This window comes from Papio anubis, chromosome 14, assembly GCF_008728515.1.
Source record: "Papio anubis isolate 15944 chromosome 14, Panubis1.0, whole genome shotgun sequence".
Lineage (NCBI taxonomy): Eukaryota > Metazoa > Chordata > Mammalia > Primates > Cercopithecidae > Papio > Papio anubis.
Window position 1 is genome coordinate 47656183 of NC_044989.1, and position 27745 is coordinate 47683927.

The window sequence follows — 27745 nt, forward strand, 5'->3', positions numbered from 1 at the left end:
GTAAGGGCAATAAAAACATGTCCACATACAAACTTGTACACAAATGTTCACAGCAGCATTATTCATAATGGCTGAAGAGTGGAAATAACACAAATGCCTACCAACTGATGAAGAGATTAATAAAATGTAATATAGCTATACAGTGAAATATTTAGTAATAAAAAGATGTGAAGTACTGATACATGCTACAACATGGATGAACGTCAAAAATATGCTAAATCAAAAAAGTCAGTCACTAAAGACCCTGTATTGTATGATTCCATTTATATGAAATGTCCAGAAGATGCAAATCTATAGAGACAGAAAGTAGATTAGTGGTTGTCAAGGGCTGGGGAAGAGGACATGAAGAGTGACTGCTAATGAGTTGAGGTTTCTTTCTGGAATGACAAACTTCTAAAATTAGATTGCAGTGATGATTATGCATCCCTATTAATGTACTAAAAGCTGTTAAGTTGTACACTTTAAATGGGTGGATTGTATGGTATGTGAATTATATCTCCATAAAGCTGGATTTTGTTTTTTGTTTTTGTTTTTGTTTTTGAGACGGAGTCTTACTCTGTCGCCCAGGCTGGAGTGCAGTGGTGCAGTCTCGGCTCACTGCAACCTCCACCTCCTAGGTTCAAGCGATTCTCCTGCCTCAGCCTCCCGAGTAGCTGGGACTACAGGTGAGCACCACCATGCCTGACTAATTTTTGTATTTTTAGTAGAGATAGGGTTTCACCATGTCGGCCGGCTGGTTTTGAACTCCTGGCTAACATAGTGAAATCCCGTTTCTACTAAAAATACAAAAAATTAGCCAGGTGTGGTGGCACCCTCCTGTAATCCCAGCTACCAGGGAGGCTGAGGCAGGAGAATTGCTTGAACCCGGGAGGTGGAAGTTGTAGTGAGCCGAGATTGCACCATTGCACTCCAGCTTGGGCAACAAGAGCGAAACCCTTGTCTCAAAAAAAACAAAACAAAACAAAAAAACAAAAAAACCCCATACACAAGATTATTTAGGCCAAGCGGGGTGGCTCATGCCTGTAATCCCAGCACTTTGGGAGGCTGAGGCGGGCGGATCACCTGAAGTCAGGATTTCGAGACCAGCTTGGCCAACATGGCAAAACCCTGTCTCTACTAAAAAAATACAAAAATAAGCCGGGCATGGTGGTGCGAGCCTGTAATCCCAGCTCCTTGGGAGGCTGAGACAGGAGAATAGCTTGAACCCGGGAGGCAGAGGTTGCAGTGAACCGAGATTGAGCCATTGCACTCCAGCCTGGGTGACAGAGCGAGACTCCATCTCAAAAAAAAAAAAAAAGCTATATTGGGGTGATAATTTTACTGGATTCTATCAATCATGCTATGTCTTCCAGTTATATTTTTGCAAAATTCCCCTTATTTTCAGAAATTCAGTTTCCCATGTGGGAATGGAAAGTATATAAAATATATGTAAGACAACTGAGACATGAATAATACAGGGTTGTTGTGGGAGAATAGAAAATTCCAGGCAGGAAGCCGGGCATGTTAGCTCACACCTGTAATCCCGGCTCTTTGGAAGCCGAGGCAGGTAGATCACCTGAGGTCAGGAGTTCGAGATCAGCCTGGCCAACATGGTGAAACCCTGTCTCTACGGAAAATACAAAGATTTTAGTCGGGCATGGTGGTGCACACATATAATCCCAGCTACTCGGGAGGCTGAGGTAGGAGAATTGCTTGAACCCAGGAGGCAGAGGTTGCTGTGAGCTGAGATCGCACCCCTGCACTCCAGCCTGGGCAGCACAGCGAGACTCTGTCTCAAAAACAAACAAAAAAGAAAATTCCAGACAGGCATTTCATATGACTAGCAAAAAGGAAACTGTTGAAATAGCGCATAAGCTAGAGGCTGATTAGACCCTGAGAACCAGGATGTGGGCCAAGCTGGCTAGGTCCCACTGGATGTAACATGGCACTGGATTTGACCTAGGTTTCACCTGGAACCTCATTGTTCGCTTATTAACATAGTCACACCCCCTCGGCACCATGACAGTTCCGAGAACACCTGTATTTGGTGTAAAAATGGGTGCACCACAGTTCCAAGAAATCTTCACCTTTTTCCAGAAATCTTCATGAATATTCCACTCCTTGGTTAAGCCCATAAATAAAGAGGCCAGATGCAGTGGTTCACGTCTACAATCCCAGTACTTCGGGAGGCCAAGGTGGGTGGATTGCTTGAGCCCCAGCGGTTGAGGCTGCATTGAGCCGTGATCGCTCCACTGCAATCCAGCCTAGGCAGCAGAATGAGACACTGTCTCAAAAAATAAATAAATAAATAAATACAGAAAAACAAAAACCCATAAAGATAGAAACCTCAAACCCCGTAGCATGACATTCTCGAGTATGCTAACACTCCCCTTTCTTGAGTGCATACTTCTCTATTTGCAGTAAATCTCTGTACTTTCACTATTTTCCAATTCATCCCTGAATTCCTTCTCATTTGGTGTCAACAGCCTGGACACTGGCTGGAGTCAAAGTCCCACTGGAATCATGGGACCTCCCCTAGTCCCCTGGTATCACAACTCTTTGATATACTTTGTTTTTTAAAATATTTATTTAGGCCGGGCATGGTGGCTCATGCCTGTAATCCCAGCACTTTGGGAGGCCGAGGCGGGCAGATCATGAGGTCAGGAGATTGAGACCGTCCTGGCTAACACGGTGAAACCCTGTCTCTACTTAAAATACAAAAAAATAAAATAAAATTAGCTGGGCATGGTGGCGGGCACCTGTAGTCCCAGCTACTCTGGAGGCTGAGGCAGGAGAATGGCATGAACCCGGGAGGCAGAGCTTGAAATGAGCCGAGATCGCGCCACTGCACTCCAGCTTGGGCAACACAGTGAGACTCCGTCTAAAAAAAATAAATAAAATATTTATTTAATGGCCAGGTGTGGTGGCTCATGCCTGTAACCCCAGCTCTTTGGGAGGCTGAGGCAGGTGGATCACCTGAGGTCAGGAGTTTGATACCAGCCTGGCCAACATGGTGAAACCCCGTCTCTACTGAAAATACAAAAATTAGCCAGACATGGTGGCAGGTGCCTGTAATCCCAGCTACTTGGGAGGCTGAGGCTGGAGAATCGCTTGAACCCAGGAGGCGGAGATTGCAGTGATTGGAGATCACGCCATTCCACTCCAGCCTGGGTGATAGGAGCAAAACTCTGTCTCAAAAAAAAAAAAAAAAAAGAAAAAATTAGGCTGGCGTGGTGGTGCGTGCCTCTAATCCCAGGTACTTGGGAGGCTGAGGTAGGTGAATCGTTTGCAACCGAGAGGCGAAGGTCACAGTGAGCCGAGATCAAGCCACTGCACTCTAGCCTGGGCAACATGAGCAAAACTCTGTCTCAAAAAAAAAAAAAAAAAAAGGCCAGGTGCAGTGGCTTAGGCCTATGATCCTACCACCTTGGGAGGCCAAGGTGGGCAGATCACCGAGGTTGGGAGTTCAAGACCAGCCTGACCAACATGGAGAAACCCCATCTCTACTAAAAATACAAAATTAGCCAAGTGTGGTGGTGCATGCCTGTAATCCCAGCTACTTGGGAGGCTGTGGCAGGAGAATTGCTTGAACCCAGGAGGCAGAGGTTGTGGTGAACTGAGATCACGCCATTGCACTCCAGCGTGGGCAACAAGAGCAAAAGTGTCTCAAACAAGTAAAAAAGAATTATTTATTTATTTTTGAGACAGAGTCTTGCTCTGTTTCCCTGGCTGGAGTGCAGTGGCATGATCTCAGCTCACTGCAACCTCTGCGTCCTGGGTTCAAGTGATTCTCCTGCCTCAGCCTCCCCAGTAGTTGGGATTATAGGCACCTGCCACTGCATCCGGCTAATTTTTGTATTTTTAGTAGAGACAGGGTTTCACCATCTTAGCCAGACTGGTCTTGAACTCCTAACCTCATGATCCACCCGCCTCGGCCTCCCAAAGTGCTGGGATTACAGGCCTGAGCCACCACACCTGGCCTAATTTTTGTAATTTCAGTACAAATGGGGTTTCACCATGTTGGCCAGGCTGGTCTTGAACTCATGACTTCAAATGATTCACCTGCCTTGGCCTCCTAAAGTGCTTGGATTACAGGGGCAAGCCACTGTGCCTGGCCCTGGCCTTATATACTTTAAATAAGAATTTATCAGCCAGGCTCAGTGGCTCACTCCTGTAATCCCACTGTGGAAGGGTCTAGGCAGGTGGATTGCTTAAGCCCAGGAGTTTGAGACCAGTTTAACATGGTGAAACCCTGTCTCTTCTAAAAATAAAAAAATTAGCGGGGCATGGTGGCCTGCACCTGTAGTTTCAGCTACTTGAGAGGCTGAGGTGAGAGACTCACCTGAACCTGGGGAAGCAGAGCCTTCACTGAGCTCTGATCATACCACTGCAATCCAGCCTCGGTGACAGTTAGACCCTGTCTCAAAAAAATAAAAAATAAATTAAAAAAAGAATTTATCATCAACAGTTAATACATGCACATGGGGCCGGGCGCGGTGGCTCAAGCCTGTAATCCCAGCACTTTGGGAGGCCGAGACGGGCGGATCACAAGGTCAGGAGATCGAGACCATCCTGGTTAACACGGTGAAACCCCGTCTCTACTAAAAAATACAAAAAACTAGCCGGGTGAAGTGGCAGGCGCCTGTAGTCCCAGCTACTCGGGAGGCTGAGCCAGGAGAATGGTGTAAACCCAGGAGGCGGAGCTTGCAGTGAGCTGAGATCTGGCCACTGCACTCCAGCCTGGGCGACAGAGCTAGACTCCGTCTCAAAAAAAAAAAAAAAAAAAAATACATGCACATGGTTGGAAACAAAGGATACTGTTAAAACAGTTTCTTAGACAAATTGATTACAAGTGCATATCAAATTTTAATTTCAAGCATGTTTCCTTTCCAAGCAGGCTAAATAGTCCTCTTAGACATTTTGTAGGAAAGAAGCATGTTAGAATCATTAATATTAGCCTGGAGAAAGCAAATAATGTCTGGAATCATTAGCTATCTTCTAAATCTGGTTAAAGGTAACTATCCTGTGCCAAGGCTGACAGTGAGCTAGATGAACTGTTTTTTTTTTTTTTTTTTTGAGACAGGGTCTTGCTCTGTTGCTTAGGCAGGAGTACAGTGGTGTGATCATAGTTCAATGCAGCCTTGAACACCTGGGCTTAAGGAATTTTTCCACCTCAGCCTCCCAAGGACTACAGGCACGCGCCTGGCTAGTTTTTTAAACAAAATTATTGTTATTTTTATTATTATTATTATTTTGAGACAGAGTCTTGCTCTGTTGTCCCCACTGGAGTGAAGTGGTGTGATCTTGGCTCACGGCAACCCCCACTTCCCGGGCTCAACCTCCCAGGTAACTAGAACTACAGGCAGGTGCCACCAGGCCTGGCTAATTTTTGCATTTTTAGTAGAGACAAGGTTTCACCATGTTGCTTAGGCTGGTCTTGAACTCCTGAGCTTAAGCGGCCTCCCAAAGTGCTGGGATTACAGGCGTGAGCCACTGCACCCGCCAGATTTATAAATCGAGCTGATTGTCAGGAACATCCAGGGAGCTTTCAAAAATGATTCCAGGCTGAGGCTGGGCGCAGTGGCTCACGCATGTAATCCCAGCACTTGGGGAGGCTGAGGTGGGTGGATCACAGGAGGCTGGGACCACGGCTACTGGTCAGCAAAAACCTTTTCTAAGAGTTAATTTTGCAGAATGGATCCTGATCTCCTTCAGGTGTTTGCTAACATTTTATTTATTTTTTGAGACACAGTCTGGCTCTGTCACCGAGGCTGGCGTGTAGTGGAGTGATCTTGGCTCACTGCCACCTCCACCTCCCAAGTTTAAGGGATTCTCCTGCCTCAGCCTCTCCAGTAGCTGTGATTACAGGCGCCTACCACTATGCCCGGTAATTTTTAAATTTTTAGTAGAGAGGGAGTTTCGCCATGTTGGCCAGGCTGGTCTCAAACTCCTGACCTCAGGTGATCCACCCGCCTAGTCCTCCCAATATGCTGGGATTACAGGCGTGAGCCACTGCGCCTTGCTGTTTGCTAACATTTTAAAATTTCAACCTTCCTCTTCCTTAACTGGTCTTCCCTTCCCCCACTCAAGACGGGTTCTCTCGCTCTGCCGCCACAGCTGCAGAGCAGTGGCGTGAACATAGCTGAGGGCAGACGACCTCCTGGGCTCAAACGATCCTCCTGGCTTGGACTTCCAAAGTACTGGGATTATGGCGTGTGACACCACGCCCGGCGTCAAACGTTTGTCTTCTTTTTATTTATTTTATTTTGTATTTTTTAATGACAGGGTCTTCACTCTATCGCCCAGGCTGGAGTGCAGTGGCACAATTTACGGCTCACCGCAGCCTCGACCTCCCGGGCTCAGGTGATCCTCTCGCCTGAGCCCCACTAATACCTGGGATCACAGACATGGGTTTTTACCATGTTGCCCAGGGTGGTGTCAATCTCCTGGGCTCAAGTGATCCGCCCACCTCTGCCTCCCAAAGTGCTGGGATTACAGGCATGAGCTACCGCGCCGGGCCACAAACACTTATCTTCTAACGTACCATTTCATTTACTTGCTATATTCATTATCTGAATCTTCTCATATTAGAATGTAAGCAGAATAAAGGCAGTGATTTTTCTTTTTACTGGTGATCCTCAGAGCCAAGAGCAGTCTGGGACGTAGCAGGCCATATAAATGTTTTTGAATGAGTGACTCGTCAACGAGTGGACGAAACGATAATGTGGCTAAAAGGCAGCAGTTAAGGAGGTTGTGTAGAATAAACCCGTAATCCCGATGTTGGCAGTTTGCTTAAAAAGAAAAAGGGAGGGGCAGTTGGAGAGGGGCACACGTTTGAACAAAATAGTGGGAGGAGGAGGAAGGCTAGTTTTTTTGTTTTGTTTTGTTTTCAAGTTTCCTTCTGATGTTACTCCCATGCTTCCGGGCACATTACGAGCTCAGTACCTGCCGGAAATCTCCCACCTGGTGGCTGCCTACCCTTGCATCCACCCACCCAGGGGCTCCAAGCCTTGGACCTAAGAAAACACTTGAGAACTGCTTTCTACCAAGGATGCAGGTCTGCGGGTCTGCGCGCGACCTAGGCGCAGGCATGCGCAGTAGCTAAAGTCCCCAGTGTGCGCGGGAAACTGGGCAGCGTCTGCTTATGATTGGTTGCCGCGGCAGACTCCCACCCACCGAAACGCAGCCCTGGAAGCTGATTGGGTGTGGCCGCCGTGACCGGACGCCGCTCGGGGGGACGTGGGAGGGGAGGCGGGAAACAGCATAGTGGGTGTGGGGTCGCGCAGTTCCTTCTGCCAGGAGGTGAGGAGGTTCCGACATGGCGGTGCAACCTAAGGAGACGCTGCAGCTGGAGAGCGCGGCCGAGGTCGGCTTCGTGCGTTTCTTTCAGAGCATGCCGGAGAAACCGACCACCACGGTGCGCCTTTTCGACCGGGGCGACTTCTATACGGCTCACGGCGAGGACGCGCTGCTGGCCGCCCGGGAGGTGTTCAAGACCCAGGGGGTGATCAAGTATATGGGGCCGGCAGGTGAGGGCGAGGACGGCGCGTGCTGTGGGGGGACCCGGGGCCCTGTGGCGGGGCTCCATTCTCGCCTCAGAAAGTGGGTGATGAGCAGCCTCTCCAGCGCGGAGGCACGGGGGCGGAACGTTGTGCTGGTGGGAATTCCGCCGTCCCCAGGTTCTGCTTGGCTCCGGAGGGACGCCCCCCTCAGCCCTGAAACCCGTGCCTCTCCAGCCGTCCCGGATCTGAACTTGTGATCACGGAGTGTTTACGTCGTGCCAGGCATTTTAATGCATTGTTCTAGTTCATTTTCCAGCAGTCGCATTCCTCGCCGTGGCCCTACATGTAGCGCTCATTACAAACACGGCCAGAATCTCTTACTACAAACAGCAGCCAGGAGTGAGATTTAAAATAGAGGGGGTTTAGGAAACCCTTTCATGCCACCCACGTTATTCTGCTCCCACGGCGCTCCGATTTATACCGCCGGTCCAGCTAAGGGGCTGGTAATGGAGCGCCGTTAAGGGGCAGTATGATGAAGTGGTCAGGACCAACGGACTCTGGAGCTGGGCTGCTTGGGATCAAGTCGCTGCCCCTCTGCTTATTAACGTGTGACCTTGGGCTAGTCATGGACGCTATCTGCTTTAGCTCAGCATTCAGTGCTCTCCGTCACCCGACCCCATCTATCCAGCATTCTCTCTCCCTGGAAAGCTACAAACGTCTCACCCTATGTGGGCCAAATGTTCTGGATAGGCCTAGTTAACCTCTTTTCTCCCTGTTTTCTTTGCGCTTTCTTGCAACTATGTAGTTATGCTAATGAAAAGAGCATCCTAGGGGGAGTAGAGTTGTGGGTTCTAGTCCTGACTAGAGGACTAGTGCAAATGCGATGCTCCTGATGCAAAAGGTTTCATTCGTTAGATAGAAATGTGTTAGGCAGGGTTATGGACACTAGATGAAAAAGAAATACCTCTACTGTCATAGAGATCACTATTGGAGAGCAAGGCAGAAATCATTACAATTCAAGTTGGAGGCTTATGGTGTGAGCTTGCAAGAGGTTGCAAGAGACAAAAACTGGAGACGTCGGAAGAGGCGTTATATGAGACACCAAAGTCCACGTTGAGACTAGAAGTTTGCTAGGGAGAGGGCTTGAAAGAAGGTAGATTGGCGTTGATGATGTAGAAAAGGAAGGTGTGGAGACTGGCCCAGGTGGGTGGGGTTAGATGACAAAAGGTTTTTCATGTTGTGTTGAGCTGTTGGAATTTTACGCTGTAGGCAATTAAAAGTCTGAAGATTTTTTTTTTTTTTTTAGACGGAGTCTTACTCTGTCGCCCAGGCTGGAGTTCAGTTGTATAATCTTGGCGCACTGCAACCTCCACCTCCTGGGTTCAAGCGATTCTCCTGCCTCAGCCACCCGAGTAGCTGGGATTAAGGGCACGTGCCACCACACCTAGCTAATTTTTTGTATTTTTAGTAGAGATGGGGTTTCACCATGTTGGCCAGGCTGGTCTCAAACTCCTGACCTCAAGTGATCCTCCCACCTTGGTCTCCCAATGTGCACCTGACCTACATAGATTTTACATAAGACTTTAAAACAGGTCAGGTGCAGTGGCACTTGCCTGTAATCTCAGCACTTTGGGAGGCCGAGGTGGGTGGATCACGAGGTCAGGAGATCAAGACCATCCTGGCTAACATGGTGAAACCCCGCCTGTACTAAAAATACAAAAATCACAGCACTTTGGGAGGCTGAGGTGGGCGGATCACGAGGTCAGGAGATCGAGACTATCCTGGCTAGCACGGTGAAACCTCATCTCTACTAAAAATACAAAAAATTAGCCGGGCGTGGTGGCAGGTGCCTATAGCCCCAGCTACTCCTGCTGAAGCAGGAGAATTGCATGAACCTGGGAGGCGGAGCTTGCAGTGAGCCAGAGATACTGCCACTGCACTCCAGCCTGGGCAACAGAGTGAGACTCCATCTCAAAAAAAAAAAAAAAAAAAAAAAGACTTTAAAACAAATTATAAGAAAGGACAGGCCAAGTGCAGTGGTTCGTGCCTGTAATCTCAGCACTTAGGGATACCAAGGTGGGAAGATAACTTGATGCTAGGAGTTGAAGACCAGCCTGTGTAACACAGCGAGACCCATCTCTACAAAAAAATTAAAAAGTTATCATCTTTAGAACTTTTGATTTTTATGTGTAGACTCCATATAAGCAGAGGGTCTATGCTATTCACTATTTTATATCTATTACCTTCCATAGTCCCTGCACATATAATAGTGCTTCGTAGACAATTTATTAAATGAATAAATTACTGAAAAAACACTGGAAGTTTTTGGGTTAGCAATGTGTTAGGTGCTTGATATGGTTTGGCTGTGTTCCCACCCTTATCTAATCTTGAATTCCCACGTGTTGTGGGAGGTACCTGGTGGGACATAATTGAATCATGTGGGTGGGTCTTTTCTGTGCTGTTCTCCTGGTAGTGAATAAGCCTCACAAGATCTGATGGTTTTAAAAACGGAAGTTTCCCTGCACAAGCCCTCTCTCTTTGCCTGCTGCCATCCATGTAAGATGTAACTTGTTCGTCCTTGCCTTCCTCATTGATTGTGAGGCCTCCTCAGCCATGTGGAACCATAAGTCCATTAAACCTTGTTCTTTTGTAAATTGCCCAGTCTCAGCTATGTCTTTTTTTTTTTTTTTTTTTTTTGAGACAGTCTTGCTCTGTTGCTAGGCTGGACTGCAGTGGCGCAATCTCAACTCACTGCAACCTCTGCCTCCCGGGTTCAAGCGATTCTCCTGCCTCAGCCTCCCAAGTAGCTGGGACTATAGGTGCATGCCACCACGCCCAGCTAATTTTTGTATTTTTAATAGAGATGGGGTTTCACCATGTTGGCCAGGATAGTCTTGATCTCTTGACCTCGTGATCTGCCCGCCTCGGCCTTCCAAAGTGCTGGAATTACAGGCATGAGCCACCACACCCAGCTGGGTATGTCTTTATTAGCAGTGTGAAAATGGACTAAAACAGTAAACTGGTACCAGTAGAGTGGGGCACAGCTGAAAAAATACCCGAAAATATGGAAGTGACTTTGGAGCTGGGTAACAGGCAGAGGTCGGAACGGTTTAGAGGGCTCAGAAGAAGACCAGAAAATGTGGGAAAGTTTGGAACTTCCTGGAGACTTGTTGAATGCCTTTGACCAAAATCCTGATAATGATATGGACGATGAAATCCAGGCTAAGGTGGTCTCAGATGGAGATGAGGAACTTGTTGGGAACTGGAGCAAAGGTGACACTTGTTATGTTTTAGTAAAAGGACTGGTGGCATTTTGCCCCACCCTAGAGATTTGTGGAACTTTGAACTTGAGAGAAATTCTTTTGGGTATCTGGCGGGAGAAATTTCTAAGCAGCAAAACTTTCAAGAGGTGACTTGGGTGCTGTTAAAGGCATTCAGTTTTAAAAGGGAAACAGCATGAAAGTTTGGAAAATCTGCAGCCTGACAATATGATAGAAAAGAAAATCCCATTTTCTGAGGAGAAATTCAAGCTAGCTGCAGAAATTTGCATAAGTAATGAGGATCCCAATGTTAATCCCCAAGACAATGGGAAAAATGTCTCCAGGGCATGTCAGAGGTTTTCATGGCAGCCCCTCTCATCACAAGCCTAGAGGCCTAGGAGAAAAAAGTGGTTTCATGGGTCAGCCCAGGGTTCCCATGCTGTGTGCAGCCTAGCAGCTTGGTGGCCTGCTGCTCCAGCCATGGCTGAAAGGGGCCAAGGTAGAGCTCAGGCCATGGCTTCAGAGGGTGCAAGCCTGAAGCCTTGACAGCTTCCAGGTGGTGTTGAGCCTGCAGGTGCACAGAAATCAATAATTCAGGTTTGGGAACCTCTGCCTATGTTTCAGGGATGTATGTGCAGGCAGAAGTTTGCTGCAGGGGTGGGGTGATCATGAGTTCCTCTGCTAGGGCAATGCAGATGGGAAATGTGGGGTCAGAGCCCCCACACAGAGTCCCTACTGGGGCACCACCTAGTGGAGCTGTGAAAAGAGGGCTATGATTCTCCAGACCCCAGAATGGTAGATCCACAGACAGCTTTCACCATATGCCTGGAAAAGCTGTAGACACTTAACGCCAACCCATGAAAGCAACCAGGAGGGGTGCTGTACCCTGCAAAGCCACAGGGGCAGTGCTGTCCAAGGCTGTGGTTGCCCACCTCTTGCATCCGCGTGACCTGGACCTGAGACATAGAGTCAAAGGAGATCATTTTGGAGCTTTAAGATTTGACTGCCATGCTGGGTTTTGGACTTGCATGGGGCTTGTAGCGCCTTTGTTTCGGCCAATTTCTCCCATTTGGAAGGGCTGTATTTACCCAATGCCGGTACCCCATTGTACCGGGAAGTAACTAACTTGCTTTTGATTTGACAGGCTCATAGGTGGAAAGGACTTACCTTGTGTTGGATGAAACTTTAGACTGTGGTATTTTGAGTTAATGCTGAAATGAGTTAAGACTTTGGGGGACTGTTGGGAAGACATGATTGGTTTTGAAATGTGAGGACATGAGATTTGGGAGGGGTCGGGGCAGAATGATATGGTTTGGCTGTGTCCCACCCAAATCCCATCTCGAATTCCCATGTGTTATGGGAGGGACCTGGTGGGAGATAATTGAATCATGGGGATGGATCTTTCCCATGCTGTTGTCGTGATAGTGAATAAGTCGCATGAGATCTGATGGTTTTAAAAATGGAAGTCTACCTGCACAACCTCTTTCTTTGCCTGCTGCCATCCATGTAAGACATGACTTGCGCCTCCTTGCCTTCTGCCATGATTGTGAGACCTCCCCAGTTACGTGAAACTATAAGTCCAGTAAACCTCTTTTTCTTCCCAGACTCTGGTATGTCTTTATCAGCAGTGTGAAGTCCGACTGATACAGTGCTTGAACATGTAATATCTCAAATCTGTAATGTACTTTTTTTTTTTTTTTTTAAGGAGCAAAGAATCTGCAGAGTGTTGTGCTTAGTAAAATGAATTTTGAATCTTTTGTAAAAGATCTTCTTCTGGTTCGTCAGTATAGAGTTGAAGTTTATAAGAACAGAGCTGGAAATAAGGCATCCAAGGAGAATGATTGGTATTTGGCATATAAGGTAATTATCTTCCTTTTTAATTTACTTATTTTTTTAAGAGTAGAAAAATAAAAATGTGAAGAATTTAATTGTGTTTTAGTATTTTAAGTAGACTGTGATAATAGAATGCTTTGAGACACTTTAGTAGCAATTAGCATGTGGTTTTTAAAAAGTTGCAGTTTGGCTGGGCACAGTGGCTCTTGCTTGTAATCCCAGTATTTTGGGAGGCTGAGGCAGGCAGATTGCCTGAGCCCAAGAGTTCAAGACCAGCCTGCCCAACATGGTAAAACCTCATCTCTATTGAAGACAAAAAAATTAAAAAAAATTAGCTGGGGCTGTTGGCACACACCTGTGGTTCCAGCTAATCAAGAGGCTGAGGTGAGAGGATCACTTGAGCCCAGGAGGTTGAGGTTACAGTTTAACTTTCAGAGGCCAAGGCAGGAGGATTGCATGAGTCCAGGAGTTTGAGACCACCCTGGGCAATGTAGGAAGATCCCATCTCTATAGAGGGATAGATTAGATAGATAATTTCTGAGGGGAGGGGAGGGGATGGGAAAAGGAGGGGGGAGGGCCAGGGAAGGGGAGGGCAGGGCCAGTACTAAGGTCATAATAGAGACAAGTATTTGTAAGATCCTTATAATAGGTAAGGCTGGCCACAAATGAGTACTACAGATTTGTATTTTTAGTAGAGACAGGGTTTCACCATGTTGGCCAGGCTGATCTTGAACTTCTGACCTCAAGTGATCTGCCTGCCTTGGCCTCCCAAAGTGCTGAGATAACAGGTGTGAGCCACTGTGCCCAACCACAAGCAGTTATTTGTTTGTTTATTTTGAGACAGAGTCTTGCTCTGTTGCCAGGCTGGAGTGCAGTGGTGCCATCTTGGCTCACTGCAACCTCTGACTCCCTGATTCAAGTGATTCTCCTGCCTCAGCCTCCCAAGTAGCTGGGATTACAGGTGCGTGCCACCACACCTGGCTAATTTTTGTATTTTTAGTAGAGACGGGGTTTCACCATGTTGGCCAGGATCGTCTTGATCTCCTGACCTCATGATTTGACCACTTTGGCCTCCCAAAGTGCTGGGATTACAGGCGTGAGCCACTGCACTCGGCCAGTTATTTTTCATAAGAAAACAATTTATTGGCCAGGTGCAGTGGCTCACACCTGTAATCCCAGCACATTGGGAGGCCGAGGCAGGCAGATCACGAGGTCAGGAGTTTGAGACCAGCCTGGCCAACATGGTGAAACCCAATCTCTACTAAAAATACAAAAATTAGCTGGGCGTGGTGGTGTGTGCCTGTATTCCCAGCTACTCGGGAGGCTGAGGCAGGAGAATTGCTTGAAACCTTGAGGCAGAGGTTGCAGTGAGTCGAGATTGTACCATTGCACTCCAGCCTGGGTGACAGAGCAAGACTTCATCTCAAAAAAAAAAGAAAGCATTTTATTAATAAGGTTCATTGAGTTTGGATTTTTCCTTTTTGCTAGTAAAATTTTAAAGTACATCGAAGAGTTTGTTAAATTTTTGAAATTTTATTTTTACTTAGGCTTCTCCTGGCAATCTATCTCAGTTTGAAGACATTCTCTTTGGTAACAATGATATGTCAGCTTCCATTGGTGTTGTGGGTGTTAAAATGTCCACAGTTGATGGCCAGAGACAGGTTGGAGTTGGGTATGTGGATTCCATACAGAGGAAGCTAGGACTGTGTGAATTCCCTGATAATGATCAGTTCTCCAATCTTGAGGCTCTCCTCATCCAGATTGGACCAAAGGAATGTGTTTTACCTGGAGGAGAGACTGCTGGAGACATGGGGAAACTGAGACAGGTAAGCAGATTGAGTCTAGTGATAGAGGAGATTCCAGGCCTAGGAAAGGCTCTTTAATTGACATGATACTGTTTTATTTAAGGAAAAATAATAAAAAACTCTATTTTTTTTATATCTAATTAAAATAATGTTTTGATGTTTACATTGACAGAAACGGTATATTTAATTGGACATTAAAACAAGCTGTTTCTTGTGTAAGATTTATTTTACCTCAGATCTTTTCTCCCCCCTTTCCTTTCTGTCTTGTGTTCCAAAAGAGTAATTATTACAATAAATATCACTGTAATTATGGTTTTATCAAATAAGATGCAGTTCTTTAGCATGTTTTGATAGTTTGAGTGGAACTTTAGCCTGTTATTTTGCTATTTATTTTAACTAAATTCTGATTGTGTGATTTGTTTTTTTTTGTTTTTTTTTTTTTGAGACCAAGTCTCTCTCTGTCACCCAGGCTGGAGTGCGGTGGTGCGATCTTGGCTCACTGCAATGTCCGCCTCCCAGGTTCAAGCAATTCTTCTGCCTCAGCCTCCTGAGTAGCTGGGATTACAGGTGTGCACCACCACATGCAGCTAATTTTTGTATTTTTAGTAGAGATGAGGTTCCACCATCTTGGCCAGGCTGGTCTTGAACTCCTTACCTTGTGATCCACCCGCCTCGGACTCCCAAAGTGCTGGGATTACAGGCGTGAGCCACCATGCTTGGCTTTGATTGTGTCATTTGTTATAGGCATGTAGTTTATTATTTAGATACTTCTTTTTTTTTTTTCTTTGAGGTGGAGTTTCACTCTTGGTGCCCAGGCTGGAGTGTAATGACATGATCTCAGCTCACTGCAACCTCCACATCCTGGGTTCAAGCGATTCTCCTGCCTCAGCATCCTGAGTAGCTGGGATTACAGGCATGCCCCACCACACCTGGCCAATTTTTTTTTTTTTTTTTTTTGAGACGGAGTCTCGCTCTGTCACCCAGGCTGGAGTGCAGTGGCCGGATCTCAGCTCACTGCAAGCTCCGCCTCCAGGGTTTAGGCCATTCTCCTTTCTCAGCCTCCCGAGTAGCTGGGACTACAGGCGCCTGCCACCTTGCCCGGCTAGTTTTTTGTATTTTTTAGTAGAGACGGGGTTTCACCGTGTTAGCCAGGATGGTCTCGATCTCCTGACCTCGTGATCCGCCCGTCTCGGCCTCCCAAAGTGCTGGGATTACAGGCTTGAGCCACCGCGCCCGGCCGACACCTGGCCAATTTTGTATTTTTAGTAGAGACAGTGTTCTACCATGTTGGTCAGGCTGGTCTTGAACTCCTGGCCTCAGGTGATCCCCCCACCTCAGCCTCCCAAAGTGCTGGAATTACAGGCATGAGCCACAGCACCTGGCCTACATATTTCTTAAGGTATGTATCTCCCGAGGATTCTTTACTTTTTGTGATCTTCAAGTACCATAAGCACCGCTGGAGATAACACATGTGATGGACATTTTTAGCATAGATTGTATCTAAGCAACTTTCCACAAGTAATAGTTCTGTTAAGGGTTATTATTTGTGGCCGGGGGCGGTGGCTCACACCTGTAATCCTGGCGCTTTGGGAAGCTGAAGCGGGCGGATCACCTGAGGTCAGGGATTCGAGACCAGCCTGTCCAGTGTCTCTACTAAAAATGCAAAGAAGGAAAAAAAGCTAGCCAAGCATGGTGGCTTGCTCCTATAATCCCAGCTACTTGGGAGGCTGAGGCAGGAGAATTGCTTGAACCTGAGAGGCAGAGGTAGCAGTGAGCCAAGATTGTGTCACCGCATTCCATCCTGGGCGACAGTGAGACTCTGTCTCAAAACAAAAAAACAGTTGTTACAGTTGGGACTATTTTTTGAAAGCTTTATGTGAACGTAATTTTATATTTTGATGAAAATTTAGTTTATTGATGTAAAAAGTGTGTCAGTACATCATATTATCAATGTCTTGCACATTGTGTAAACATTTAATGTAGGTTAATCTGTTATCACTATAATTATCAATGTTATCATTTTCATTATTGCTTTTCTTATTCCTTTTTTCATAGTAGTTTAAACTATTTATTTCAAAATAGATTATTCAAAGAGGAGGGATTCTGATCACAGAAAGAAAAAAAGCTGACTTTTCCACGAAAGACATTTATCAGGACCTCAACCGGCTGTTGAAAGGCAAAAAGGGAGAACAGATGAATAGTGCTGTATTGCCAGAAATGGAGAATCAGGTACATGGATTATAAATGTGAATTACAATATATATAATGTAAATATATAATATAAATAATATGTAAATTATAGTGACTTTTTAGAAGGATATTTGTCATATTTGTCTTAAACCCTAAGCTGTGTATCAATGATAGTAAGCTTTTTTTTTTTTTGAGACAGAGTTTCGCTCTTGTTGCCCAGGCTGGAGTAGAATGGCGTAATCTTAGCTCACCGCAACCTCTGCCTCCCGGGTTCAAGTGATCCTCCTGCCTTAGCCTCCCAAGTAGCTGGGATTACAGGCATGTGCCACCACGCCTGGCTAATCTTTTTTTGTATTCTTAGTAGAGATGGAGTTTCTCTATGTTGGTCAGGCTGGTCTCAAACTCCTGAACCTCAGGTGATCTGCCCGCCTTGGCCTTCCAAAGCGCTGAGATTACAGGCATGAGCCACCGCCTTCAGCCTGTTTTTATAGTTTATATACATGGAATTATGTCATATATTTTCCCTAGCTTCTTTCATTCAATATTTGTAAGACTTATGCATATCATTGAGTGTAGTTATGGATTTTTGCGTTCATATTTCATAGCACAAACGTCAGAATTTATCCATTTTACTTCCCTTCCCCCTGCCGCTGCTACTCTCCCCATTTTAACCTTTTTTTTTGTTTTTTTGACATGGAGTCTCAGAATCTTGCTCTATTGTCCAGGCTGGAGTTCCGTGGTGCGGTCTCAGCTCACTGCAACCTCTGCCTCTGGGTTCAGCTGCATGCCACTGTGCCTGGCTAATTTTTGTATTTTCAGTAGAGAGGGAGTTTTGCTATGTTGGCCAGGCTGGTCTCGAACTTCTGACCTCAGGTGATCCACCGTCTCGGCCTCCCAGAGTGCTGTGATTACAGGTGTGAACCGCTGTGCCCAACCCCCATTTTAATTTTGATGGACATTTGGGTAATTTTCATTTTTGGCTGTTACAAATACTCCTGCGATTACAGTTAATTTTCACAGTTCTTTTTTTTTTTTTGGAACGGAGTTTCGCTCTTGTTGCTCAGGCTGCAGTGCAATGGTGTGATCTCAGCCCACTGCAACCTTCGTCTTCTGGTTTCAAACAATTCTCCTTTCTCATCTCCTGAGTATCTGGGGTTTACAGGCATGTGCCACCATGCCCAGCTAATTTTTGTATTTTTATTTCACAGTTCTGGAGACTGGGCAGTTCAAAATTAAGGCACTGGCTGATCTGTTGTCCAGTGAGGGCCCACTTTCTCATAGATAACCATTTTCTCACTCTAACCTCACAAGGGTGAAAGGGCCTAATTTTTGTATTTTTAATAGAGATGGGGTTTCACTATGTTGGCTAAGCTGGTCTCACACTCCTAGCCTCGAGTCATCTGCCCGCCTCATCCTCCCTAAGTGCTTGGATTACAGCATGTGCCACCACGCCTGGCCCCCATTTTAGTTTTGATGGACATTTGGGTAATTTTCTTTTTTGGCTATTATAAATAATACTGCGATTACCATTAATTTTCACCTTGTAAAAACCATTTTCAAACCTCAAGAGATTAACCGTTGGTTTTCTTGGTTTGGACTGGGAAGGAACACCAAGGAAAATGATGGAGTTCAGAATTTATTTTCATTTTGCATTTGTTTTTGAAAATCTTTAGAACTGGATCCAGTGGTATAGAAATCTTTGATTTTAAATTCTTAATTTTAGGTTGCAGTTTCATCATTGTCTGCGGTAATCAAGTTTTTAGAACTCTTATCAGATGATTCCAATTTTGGACAGTTTGAACTGACTACTTTTGACTTCAGCCAGTACATGAAATTGGATATTGCAGCAGTCAGAGCCCTTAACCTTTTTCAGGTAAAAAAAAAAAAAAAAAAGGGTTAAAAATGCTGAATGGTTTAAAAATGTTTTCATTGACATATACTGAAGAATTTTATTAGGGAGCTAAAATATTTTGAAATATTATTATACTTGGATTAGGTAAGTAGCTTCAAAAGGCTATATTTTCTCTTCTCTCCCCTCCCCCACTCCACTTTTTAACCTTTTTTTTTTTTTTTTTAAAGACAGTTTCACTTGTCCCCTAGGCTAGAGTGCAGTGGCACAATCTCGGCCCACTGCAACCTCCACCTCCCAAGTAGCTGGGATTACAGTTGCCTGCCACCATGTCTGGTTAATTTTTATATTTTTAGTAGGGACAGGGGGACAGGGTTTCACCATGTTTGCCAGGCTGTTCTCAAATTTCTGATCTCAGGTGATCCTCCCACCTCAGCTTCCCAAAGTGCTAGGATTACAGGCTTGAGCCATCGCGCCTGGCTTACTTTTTACTTTTTTAGAGACTGGGCTTTATTCTGTCACCCAGTGTGGAGTGAAGTGGGAAAATCATAGCTCACTGCAGTATTGAACTCCTGAGCTCAAGCTATCCTCCTGCTTCAACCTCATAAGTAGCTGGGTTTACAGGCACAAGCCACCATGCTTGCTTAATTTTAACATTTTTTCAGAGTTGGAGTTTCACAGTGTTGCCCAGGATGTTCACTCACTCCTGGCTTCAAGTGATTCTTCTGCCTTAGCCTCTGGAGTAGTGGCTCGGATTACAGGCATGAACCACCATGCTCTGCTATTTTTTTTTCAAGGCTTTTTTTTTTTTTTTTTTTCAAGATTCTGGTGTCACTGTGTATGCTCCCTAGGCTGGAGTGCAGTGGCTATTCACAGGAAGTGCCATCAGAGTGTACTACAGCTTCGAACTCCTGGGCTCAAGCAATTGTATCATAGTCTCCAAAGTAGCTGGGACTACAGGTGCGCCTCTGTGCCTTGCTCTCGAATTGCTTTTTTTTCCCTCTAGTTTCAAGCTATCTATGTAGTATTAGTCCTTACTTTATGAATAATTTTGTGTACTACTACTAATAGCAATTCTTTTTTTTTTTTTTTTTTTTTTTTTGAGACGGAGTCTCTTGTTGCCCAGGCTGGAGTGCAGTGGTGTGATCTCAGCTCACTGCAACCTCTGCCTCTCAGGTTTGGGCAATTAGCTGGGATTAGAGGTGCCTGCCACCATGCCCAGCTGATTTTTGTATTTTTAGTAGAGATGGGGTTTCACCTTGTTGGCTAGGCTGGTCGCTAACTCCTGACCTCAGGTGATCTGCCTGCCTCAGCCTCCCAAAGTGATGGGATTGTAGGTGTAAGCCACTGCACCTGGCCTAGCAATTTAAAATGACATTCTAAGAAGCTTTATGTCTAAAACTGCAGTAAGTGGCTGAGTAATGTGGCTCATGCCTGTAATCCCAACACTTTGGGAGCCCAGGCTGGGAGGATCACTTGAGGCCAGGAGTTGAGACCAGCCTGGGCAACATAATGAGAAAAAATTAGCGGGGCTTAGTGGCATGCGCCTGTAGTCTCAGCTACTTGAAAGGCTAAAGTGGGAGGATTCCTTGAGCCCAAGAGTTCTGGCTTGCCGTGAGCCAGGATGGCACCACTGCACTCCAGTCTGGGCAGTAGAGTGAGACCCTGTCTCAACAAATAAAAAATAAAACTGTAGTAATTATAAAGTGGTTTTGGCTAGGGGAGAAATGTACAGCTGAACATACGGATTAAGAAGTTGAAAGTTGGTCTTAGGAAGAGGAACTTTTTGTGGAAATTTCTTAATATTTGAAGAATATTATGTTATTGTTTCTCTGTTTTTCATGGCATAGTAAGGTTTTCACTAATGAGTGTGTCATTCTTTCTATTTTATTTTTTGTTTACTAGGGTTCTGTTGAAGATACCACTGGCTCTCAGTCTCTGGCTGCCTTGCTGAATAAGTGTAAAACCCCTCAAGGACAAAGACTTGTTAACCAGTGGATTAAGCAGCCTCTCATGGATAAAAACAGAATAGAGGAGAGGTATGTTATTAGTTTATACTTTTGTTAGTTTTATGTAACCTGCAGTTATCCACATGATTATACCACTTATTGTAATACGCAGTTTTGCAAGTATATCTTACCATTTAACTGTACAGAGAGCTACAGAGTAATAGAGTAGTAATGATTTAGATTGATTAAAGAACTCATTTTTTTTTAAATAAGTTTTTTTTACTATTAAAAAAAACTTCTTTTATTTGAGATGGTATGTATCGAATATGTGCTTGGGAGCCAATGTACCTTTGTTCATATTGTGTGTAATCTTGGGCAAATTACTCAACCTTTATGTCATAGTTTCTTCACCTTTAAAATGACATTAATAAAACAGCTACTTCATAGGATTATAAGCATGAGATGATTTAATATACATAAAATACTTAAGGTCTGATATATAGAAAGCACTTAACTCTTTATTCTAGAAAAGATTTAAGGTGACCTAAACATATATGTCAGAAAGTCTTTAAAATTGTGGAAATAAAAGGTTATATAATTCTGTTATCCAAAAATTACTAGTATTTCAATATATTTTATTTCAGTCTTTTCTTTTAGATACAAGTTTTAAAACTTAAGTGAAGTGTAATATAGGTAAGTACTGCTTGATGAATTTAAGGTGATTTCTGAAGCCAGGTTTGTTGGGGAAGAGGAGTGGGATTTAGTGATTTAGAACCAGAAGTTGGGGCTAGGTGCGGTGGCTCATGCCTGTAATTCCAGCACTTTGGGAGGCCGTAATGGGAGGATTGTTTGTGCCTCGGAGTTCAAGACCAGCCTGGGCAACACAGACACCATCTCTACAAAAGAAAAAAAAAATTAGCTCAGTGTAGTGACATGTACCTGTAGCCTGAGCTACTCGGGAGGCTGAGGTGGGAATATCACCTGGGCCCAGAAGTTTGAGGCTGCAGTGAGCTATGATTGTGCCACTGAACTCCAGCCTGGGCAATAGAGTGAAACCCTGTCTCAAAAAAAAAAGAAAGAAATTGAGGCTGGGCACGGTGGCTCACACATATAATCCAGCACTTTGGGAGGCTGAGGCAGGATAATTGCTTGAGCCCAGGACTTTGAGACCTCTGGGCAACAAAATGACACCCCATTTCTACCAAAAAAATTTTTAAAAATTTAGCTGGGCATGGTGGCATGTGCCTGTGGTCCCAGATACATGGGAGGCTAAGGCTGGAGGATTGTTTGAGCCCAGGAGGTTGAGGCTGCAAAGAGCCATATTCATGTCCCAGCACTCCAGCCTGGGTGACATAGTGAGACACTGTCTCAAACAAAAATCAACAGGCCAGATGCGGTGGCTCACCCCTGTAATCCCAACACTTTGGGAGGCCGCGGCGGGCGGATTACTTGAGGTCAAGAGTTCAAGACTAGCCCGGCCAACATGGTGAAACTCCATCTCTACTAAAAATACAAAATTAGATGAGCGTGGTAGTGTGTGCCTATAATCCCAGCTACTCTGGAGGCTGAGACACGAGAATTGCTTGAGTTGGGAGGCAAAGGTTGCAGTGAGCCGAGATCGTGCCACTGCGCTCTAACTTGGGCCACAAACGAGATTGTGTATCAAAAACAGACAAACAAACAAAAAAAGACACCTAAAATCAACAACAACAAAAACGATATTGGAATGATTGGATTCCCAAACAAAGATAAATGTTTCAGGTGATGGATATCTCAGTTACCCTGACTTGAGTATTATACATTGTATACATGTATTAAAATATTACAAACCCCCAAATGTGTACAATTATGAGGTATCAATAAAAAAAGAGATTGGAAGGACTGGGTAATTTGCAAGTAATTAAGGCAATTTACAATTTGTAATTTTTATTATTTGTGAATAAGTAGTTACATTTATATGTGTCAAAATTGAAAAAGGACAGGTGGATATACAGTGATAAGTCACCCACCCTTCTCTGTCAGCTCCATAAAGAGCCTTTGTCTTGCATGACTGCAGGGTCACATTTCCTATTGTATTTTGCCACCACCTGCCCTGGGAGCAACAGTGTGTGTTTATTGAACGTTCTTCCAAGCAGAGTCTGGGCCTATACAAACAAAACAAGTATGTCTATTCTCTCTACTCTTTTAATTTTTTTTTTTTTTTGAGACGGAGTCTCGCTCTGTCGCCCAAACTGGAGTGCAGTGGCCGGATCTCAGCTCACTGCAAGCTCCGCCTTTCGGGTTCACGCCATTCTCCTGCCTCAGCCTCCCGAGTAGCTGGGACTACAGGCGCCCGCCACCTCACCTGGCTAGTTTTTTGTATTTTTTAGTAGAGACGGGGTTTCACTGTGTTAGCCAGGATGGTCTCGATTTCCTGACTTTGTGATCCGCCCGTCTCGGCCTCCCAAAGTGCTGGGATTACAGGCTTGAGCCACCTTGCCCGGCCATTTTTTATATTCTTAATAGAGACAGGGTTTCACTATGTTGGCCAGGCTGGGCTTGAACTCCTGACCCCAGATGATCCACTCGCCTTGGCCTCCCAAAGTACTGGAATTATAGGTGTGAGCCACCATGCCCAGCCAAAATTATTTATGATAAGCAAGGCATGGTGGTTTGTGCCTGTAGTCCCAGCTACTTGGGAAGCTGAGGCAGGAGGATCACAGGTTCAAGTCTAGACTGGGAAAATAGTGAGAACCTTCCCTATCCCCAGTCTTCGAAAAAGAAAAAAATTTGCTGGAGAAGGTCACACAATGCTGATAGGTCCCATTGTGCTTTCATGCTTTCTAGCTTTCAGTGATAGCTGGATGTTACTTTTATTGTCTGACTCATTATAGTGACCAACCCCCAATTTTTTACTTTCCCTTAAGCCTTCAGCTATCTCACACCTCTAAGGAGATGATTTCTTCCTTAACACTTAAAACCTCAAAATTTATCTGTATTTTCACTCTTTTACTCTCTGGCTCTTTCTCAGAAGAAAAAATAACACTTTTATTTCTTCTCAAAGCCAACTTTTCCATACTTTACTTGGAGACATCTTTCTTTCTTTCTTTTTTTTTTTTGTTTCAGTGGAGTCTCTGTCGCCCAGGCTGGAGTGCAGTGGTGCAATCTCCACTCAGTGCAACCTCTACCTCCCAGGTTCAAGCGATTCTCCTGCCTCAGCCTGCTGAGTACCTGGGATTACAAGCGAGCACCACCATGCCCGAACAATTTTTGGGTTTTTAGTAGAGACAGGGTTTCATCATGTTGGCCAGGCTGGTCTCTAACTCCTGACCTCGAAATCTGCCCGCCTCAGCATTGTAAAGTGCTGGGATTACAGGCGTGAGCCACCACGCCCAGCCCTAAAGTAGCAGTCTTAATAAGAAATAGTCTCTGGCTGGGCGCAATGACTCACGCCTGTAATCCCAGCACTTTGGGAGGCCATGGTGGGCAGATCACCTGAGGTCGGGAGTTCAAGACCAGCCTGACCAACATGGAGAAACCCTGTCTTTAGTAAAAATACAAAATAAGCTGGGTGTGGTGGCATATGCCTATAATCCCAACTACTCAGGAGGCTGAGGCAGGAGAATCGCTTGAACCTGTGAGGCGGAGGTTGCGGTGAGCCAAGATCGCACCCTTGTACTGCAGCCTGTGCAACAAGAGCAAAACTCCATCTCAAAAAAAAAAGATTGCTATGTTAATCTTATTTTATATAAAAAGAAATAATCAATATTAAACTAGAAGGCAATAAAAATACCAAATTCAATACACAAATTATTTTGTCAGCATTTTCACAAGAATAAACTATTTTATATGCTAACATATGTTCAATGTTCCTTACAGATTTCTGACATTAAAAAGGAAAAATTACTAAAGCTTCAGATGAATCCATAAATGGACAAAAGAAAAAGCTTAAAAGGATAAAGAACAACACTCCAAGTGCATGTATAAACATAAGGACTCTTGGGACTTACCCTTTTTAAAAATCTTTTTTTTTTTTTTTTTTTGAGACGGAGTCTCGCTCTGCCGCCCAGGCTGGAGTGCAATGGCCGGATCTCAGCTCACTGCAAGCTCCGCCTCCCGGGTTCACGCCATTCTCCTGCCTCAGCCTCCCGAGTAGCTGGGACTACAGGCGCCCGCCACTGCGCCCGGCTAGTTTTTTGTATTTCTTAGTAGAGACGGGGTTTCACCGTGTTAGCCAGGATGGTCTCGATCTCCTGACCTCGTGATCCGCCCGTCTCGGCCTCCCAAAGTGCTGGGATTACAGGCTTGAGCCACCGCGCCCGGCCCCTTTTTAAAAATCTTTAGGCCTGCACAGTATTTGCTATTTAATGTATCAAATGGGTGGTTCTGACTTCTTTAATCCATATGTAGGACAGATGAAAAAAGGAATTATAAACTTATAATTACAGTTCTTTAGGAACTATATTTGCTCTCAGCCTTTTAAATTAGCTGTTGGGCAATTCCAGTCAGCTCTTTTGAAAGAAACCTATCTGGCCGGGCGCGGTGGCTCAAGCCTGTAATCCCAGCACTTTGGGAGGCCGAGGCGGGTGGATCACGAGGTCAGGAGATCGAGACCATCCGGGCTAACATGGTGAAACCCCGTCTCTACTAAAAATACAAAAAAAAACTAGCCGGGCGTGGTGGCGGGCGCCTGTAGTCCCAGCTACTCGGAGGCTGAGGCAGGAGAATGGCGTGAACCTGGGAGGCGGAGCTTGCAGTGAGCCGAGATCGCGCCACTGCACTCCAGCCTGGGTGACACAGCGCGAGACTCCGTCTCAAAAAAAAAAAAAAAAAGAAAGAAACCTATCTATCTATCTGTCTAGAGAATGAGTTATAAGACTAGCTAGCTTTTGTTTTTTTGTTAGAGACAGGATTTCGTCAGGTTTTCTAGGCTGTTCTTGAACTCCTAGGCTCAAGCCATCTACCCGCCTCAGCCTCCCAAAGCGCTGGGATTACAGGCGTGAGCCACCATGCCCAACCAATTCCAGTCAGCTCTTATAATGAAAGCTTAGAAATGGTAGGGTTAAAGAGGGGACAGAATGTTGATTTTAAAATATCAGTAATTTGGCCGGGCTCAGTGGCCGTAACCGCAGCACTTTGGGAGGCCAAGGCGGCCAGATTGCCTTGGCCTGCCTCAGCCTCCCAAAGTGCTGGGATTATAGGTGTGAGCTCAGGAGTTCGAGACCAGCCTGGGCAACACGGCGAAAACCCGTCTCTAGTAAAATATAAAAAATTAGCCGGGCGCGGTGGCTCAAGCCTGTAATCCCAGCACTTTGGGAGGCCGAGACGGGCGGATCACGAGGTCAGGAGATCGAGACCATCCTGGCTAACACGGTGAAACCCCGTCTCTACTAAAAAATACAAAAAACTAGCCGGGCGAAGTGGCGGGCGCCTGTGGTCCCAGCTACTCGGGAGGCTGAGGCAGGAGAATGGCGTGAACCCGGGAGGCGGAGCTTGCAGTGAGCTGAGATCCGGCCACCGCACTCCAGCCTGGGCGACAGAGCCAGACTCAGTCTCAAAAAAAAAAAAAAAAAAAAAATTAGCTGGGTGTGGTAGCGTGCGCCTGTGGTCCCAGTAACTCCGGAGGCTGAGGCAGGAGAATTGCTTGAACCTGGGAGGCAGAGGTTGCAGTGAGCTGAGATTGCAACACTGCACTCCAGCCTGGGCGACAGAGTGAGACTCTGTCTCAAAAAAAAAAAAAAAAAAGCCGCAAGAATTTGGTTAATTCTATTGGAATTTTAGGGGTTAACTGAGCCCCAAAATGACTCAGCTGTATGCAATTTAATACAATATTAATTCGCATGTTGACTGGCAGAACTGCATACAGCTGAGTCATTTTATTGAGTAGGATTGATAGGTATACTATGTTATGCCAACGATAACTGTGATACTTCTAAAATTGTGATTTAAAATTGACATTGTCACAGAAACAGCAGAGTAGTTGTGTTTTTCTTTAAGCTTCTTTTAACCAGAAACATAAACTGAAACTGTAATTATTACTGAAGTTGTATGTTGAATAGACTTGTGAAACTAGCAATTTATTAGGCCTTTAATGATATCTGGACTAAAGGTTAAGGGAGCTGTGCTGTGTTTATGTTGCTTTGTGCTTTGTTTTTTTAGAAGCTTGTCCTTTCTTTGCCATTTTACTTCTTTCATTTTTTTTTTGAGATGGAGTCTTTCTCTGTCCCCCAGGCTGGAGTGGAATGGTGCAATCTCTGCTCACTGCAACCTCTGCCTCCTGGGTTCAAATGATTCTCCAGCCTCAGCCTCCTAAGTAACTGGGATTACAGGCATCCGCCACCACGCCCAGCTAATTTTTGTATTTTTAGTAGAGATGGGGTTTTGCCATGTTGGCCAGGCTGATCTTGAGCTCCTGATCTCAGGTGATCCGCCTGCCTCAACACTCCCGAAGTGCTGAGATTACAGGTGTGAGCCACTGCACCCAGTCCTTAATGCTACTTTGTAAGTGAAAATTGTGAACTAACTTAAATTTCATTTTTATTAAAGTTAATTTTTGGGAAATTAATGAACGGTTGACATTTTAATCTTTTGAATATTGCAGTTATTTGGGTTTAAATTGGGGGGCTTAGGAAGGGAAAGAAGCCCTATGGTTGTTTCTGAATTTTCTGAAAATTATGTTGATATACGATATATGAAATCCAGTTTGGAGAGAATATGTCCATTGATAAGGAAAAATTAATAAAGATTTGATCTAGATAAGGCATTCCATTTGGAAGTGGTTTATCTTTTTTTTTTTTTTTTTTTTGAGACAGAGTCTTGCTGTGTGATCCAGGCTGGATGTAGTGGCACAATCTTGGCTCACTGCATCCTCCACCTCCCGGGTTCAAGCAATTCTCCTTCCTCAGCCTCCCAAGTAGCTGGGATTACAGGTGTGGGCCATCATCCCCGGCTAATTTTTTTTTTTTTTTTTTTTTTTGAGATGTAATCTTGCTCCTGTTGTGTGGGCTGGAGTGCACTGGTGCGATATCGGTTCACTGCAACCTCCACCTCCCGGTTTCAAGCGATTAAGCGATTCTCCTTCCTCAGCCTTCAGAGTAGCTGGGATTATAGGCCTGTGCCACCACGTCTGGCTAATTTCTCTAATTTTAGTAGAGAAGGGATTTTGCTATATTGGCCAGGCTGGTCTCAAACTCCTGACCTCAGGTGATCCACCTGCTTGGCCTCCCAAAATGCTAGGATTACAGGTGTGAGCCACTGTGCCCAGCCTAAGTTTTGTATTTTTAGTAGAGATGGTGTTTCACCATGTTGGTCAGGCTGGTCTGAAACTCCTGATCTCGTGATCTGCCCGACTTGGCCTCCTAAAGTGCTGGGATTTCAGGCGTAAGCTCGTGTCCGGCCT

The 27745-nt window shown here is 45.2% G+C and overlaps 1 protein-coding gene across 1 annotated transcript in view; it reads left to right on the forward strand.

Moving 5' to 3' along the window:
- Positions 1-6925: 6925 nt before the first annotated feature.
- The window catches only part of MSH2 (mutS homolog 2), a 75195-nt gene continuing 54375 nt past the window's right edge, over positions 6926-27745 (forward strand). Inside the window, exons 1-6 of the mRNA XM_031655136.1 lie at positions 6926-7508; positions 12447-12601; positions 14122-14400; positions 16462-16608; positions 18293-18442; positions 20324-20457. Of these exons, the coding sequence (XP_031510996.1) occupies positions 7298-7508; positions 12447-12601; positions 14122-14400; positions 16462-16608; positions 18293-18442; positions 20324-20457 (1076 nt within the window). The 5' untranslated portion in view covers positions 6926-7297. The remainder of the gene's footprint in view (positions 7509-12446; positions 12602-14121; positions 14401-16461; positions 16609-18292; positions 18443-20323; positions 20458-27745) is intronic.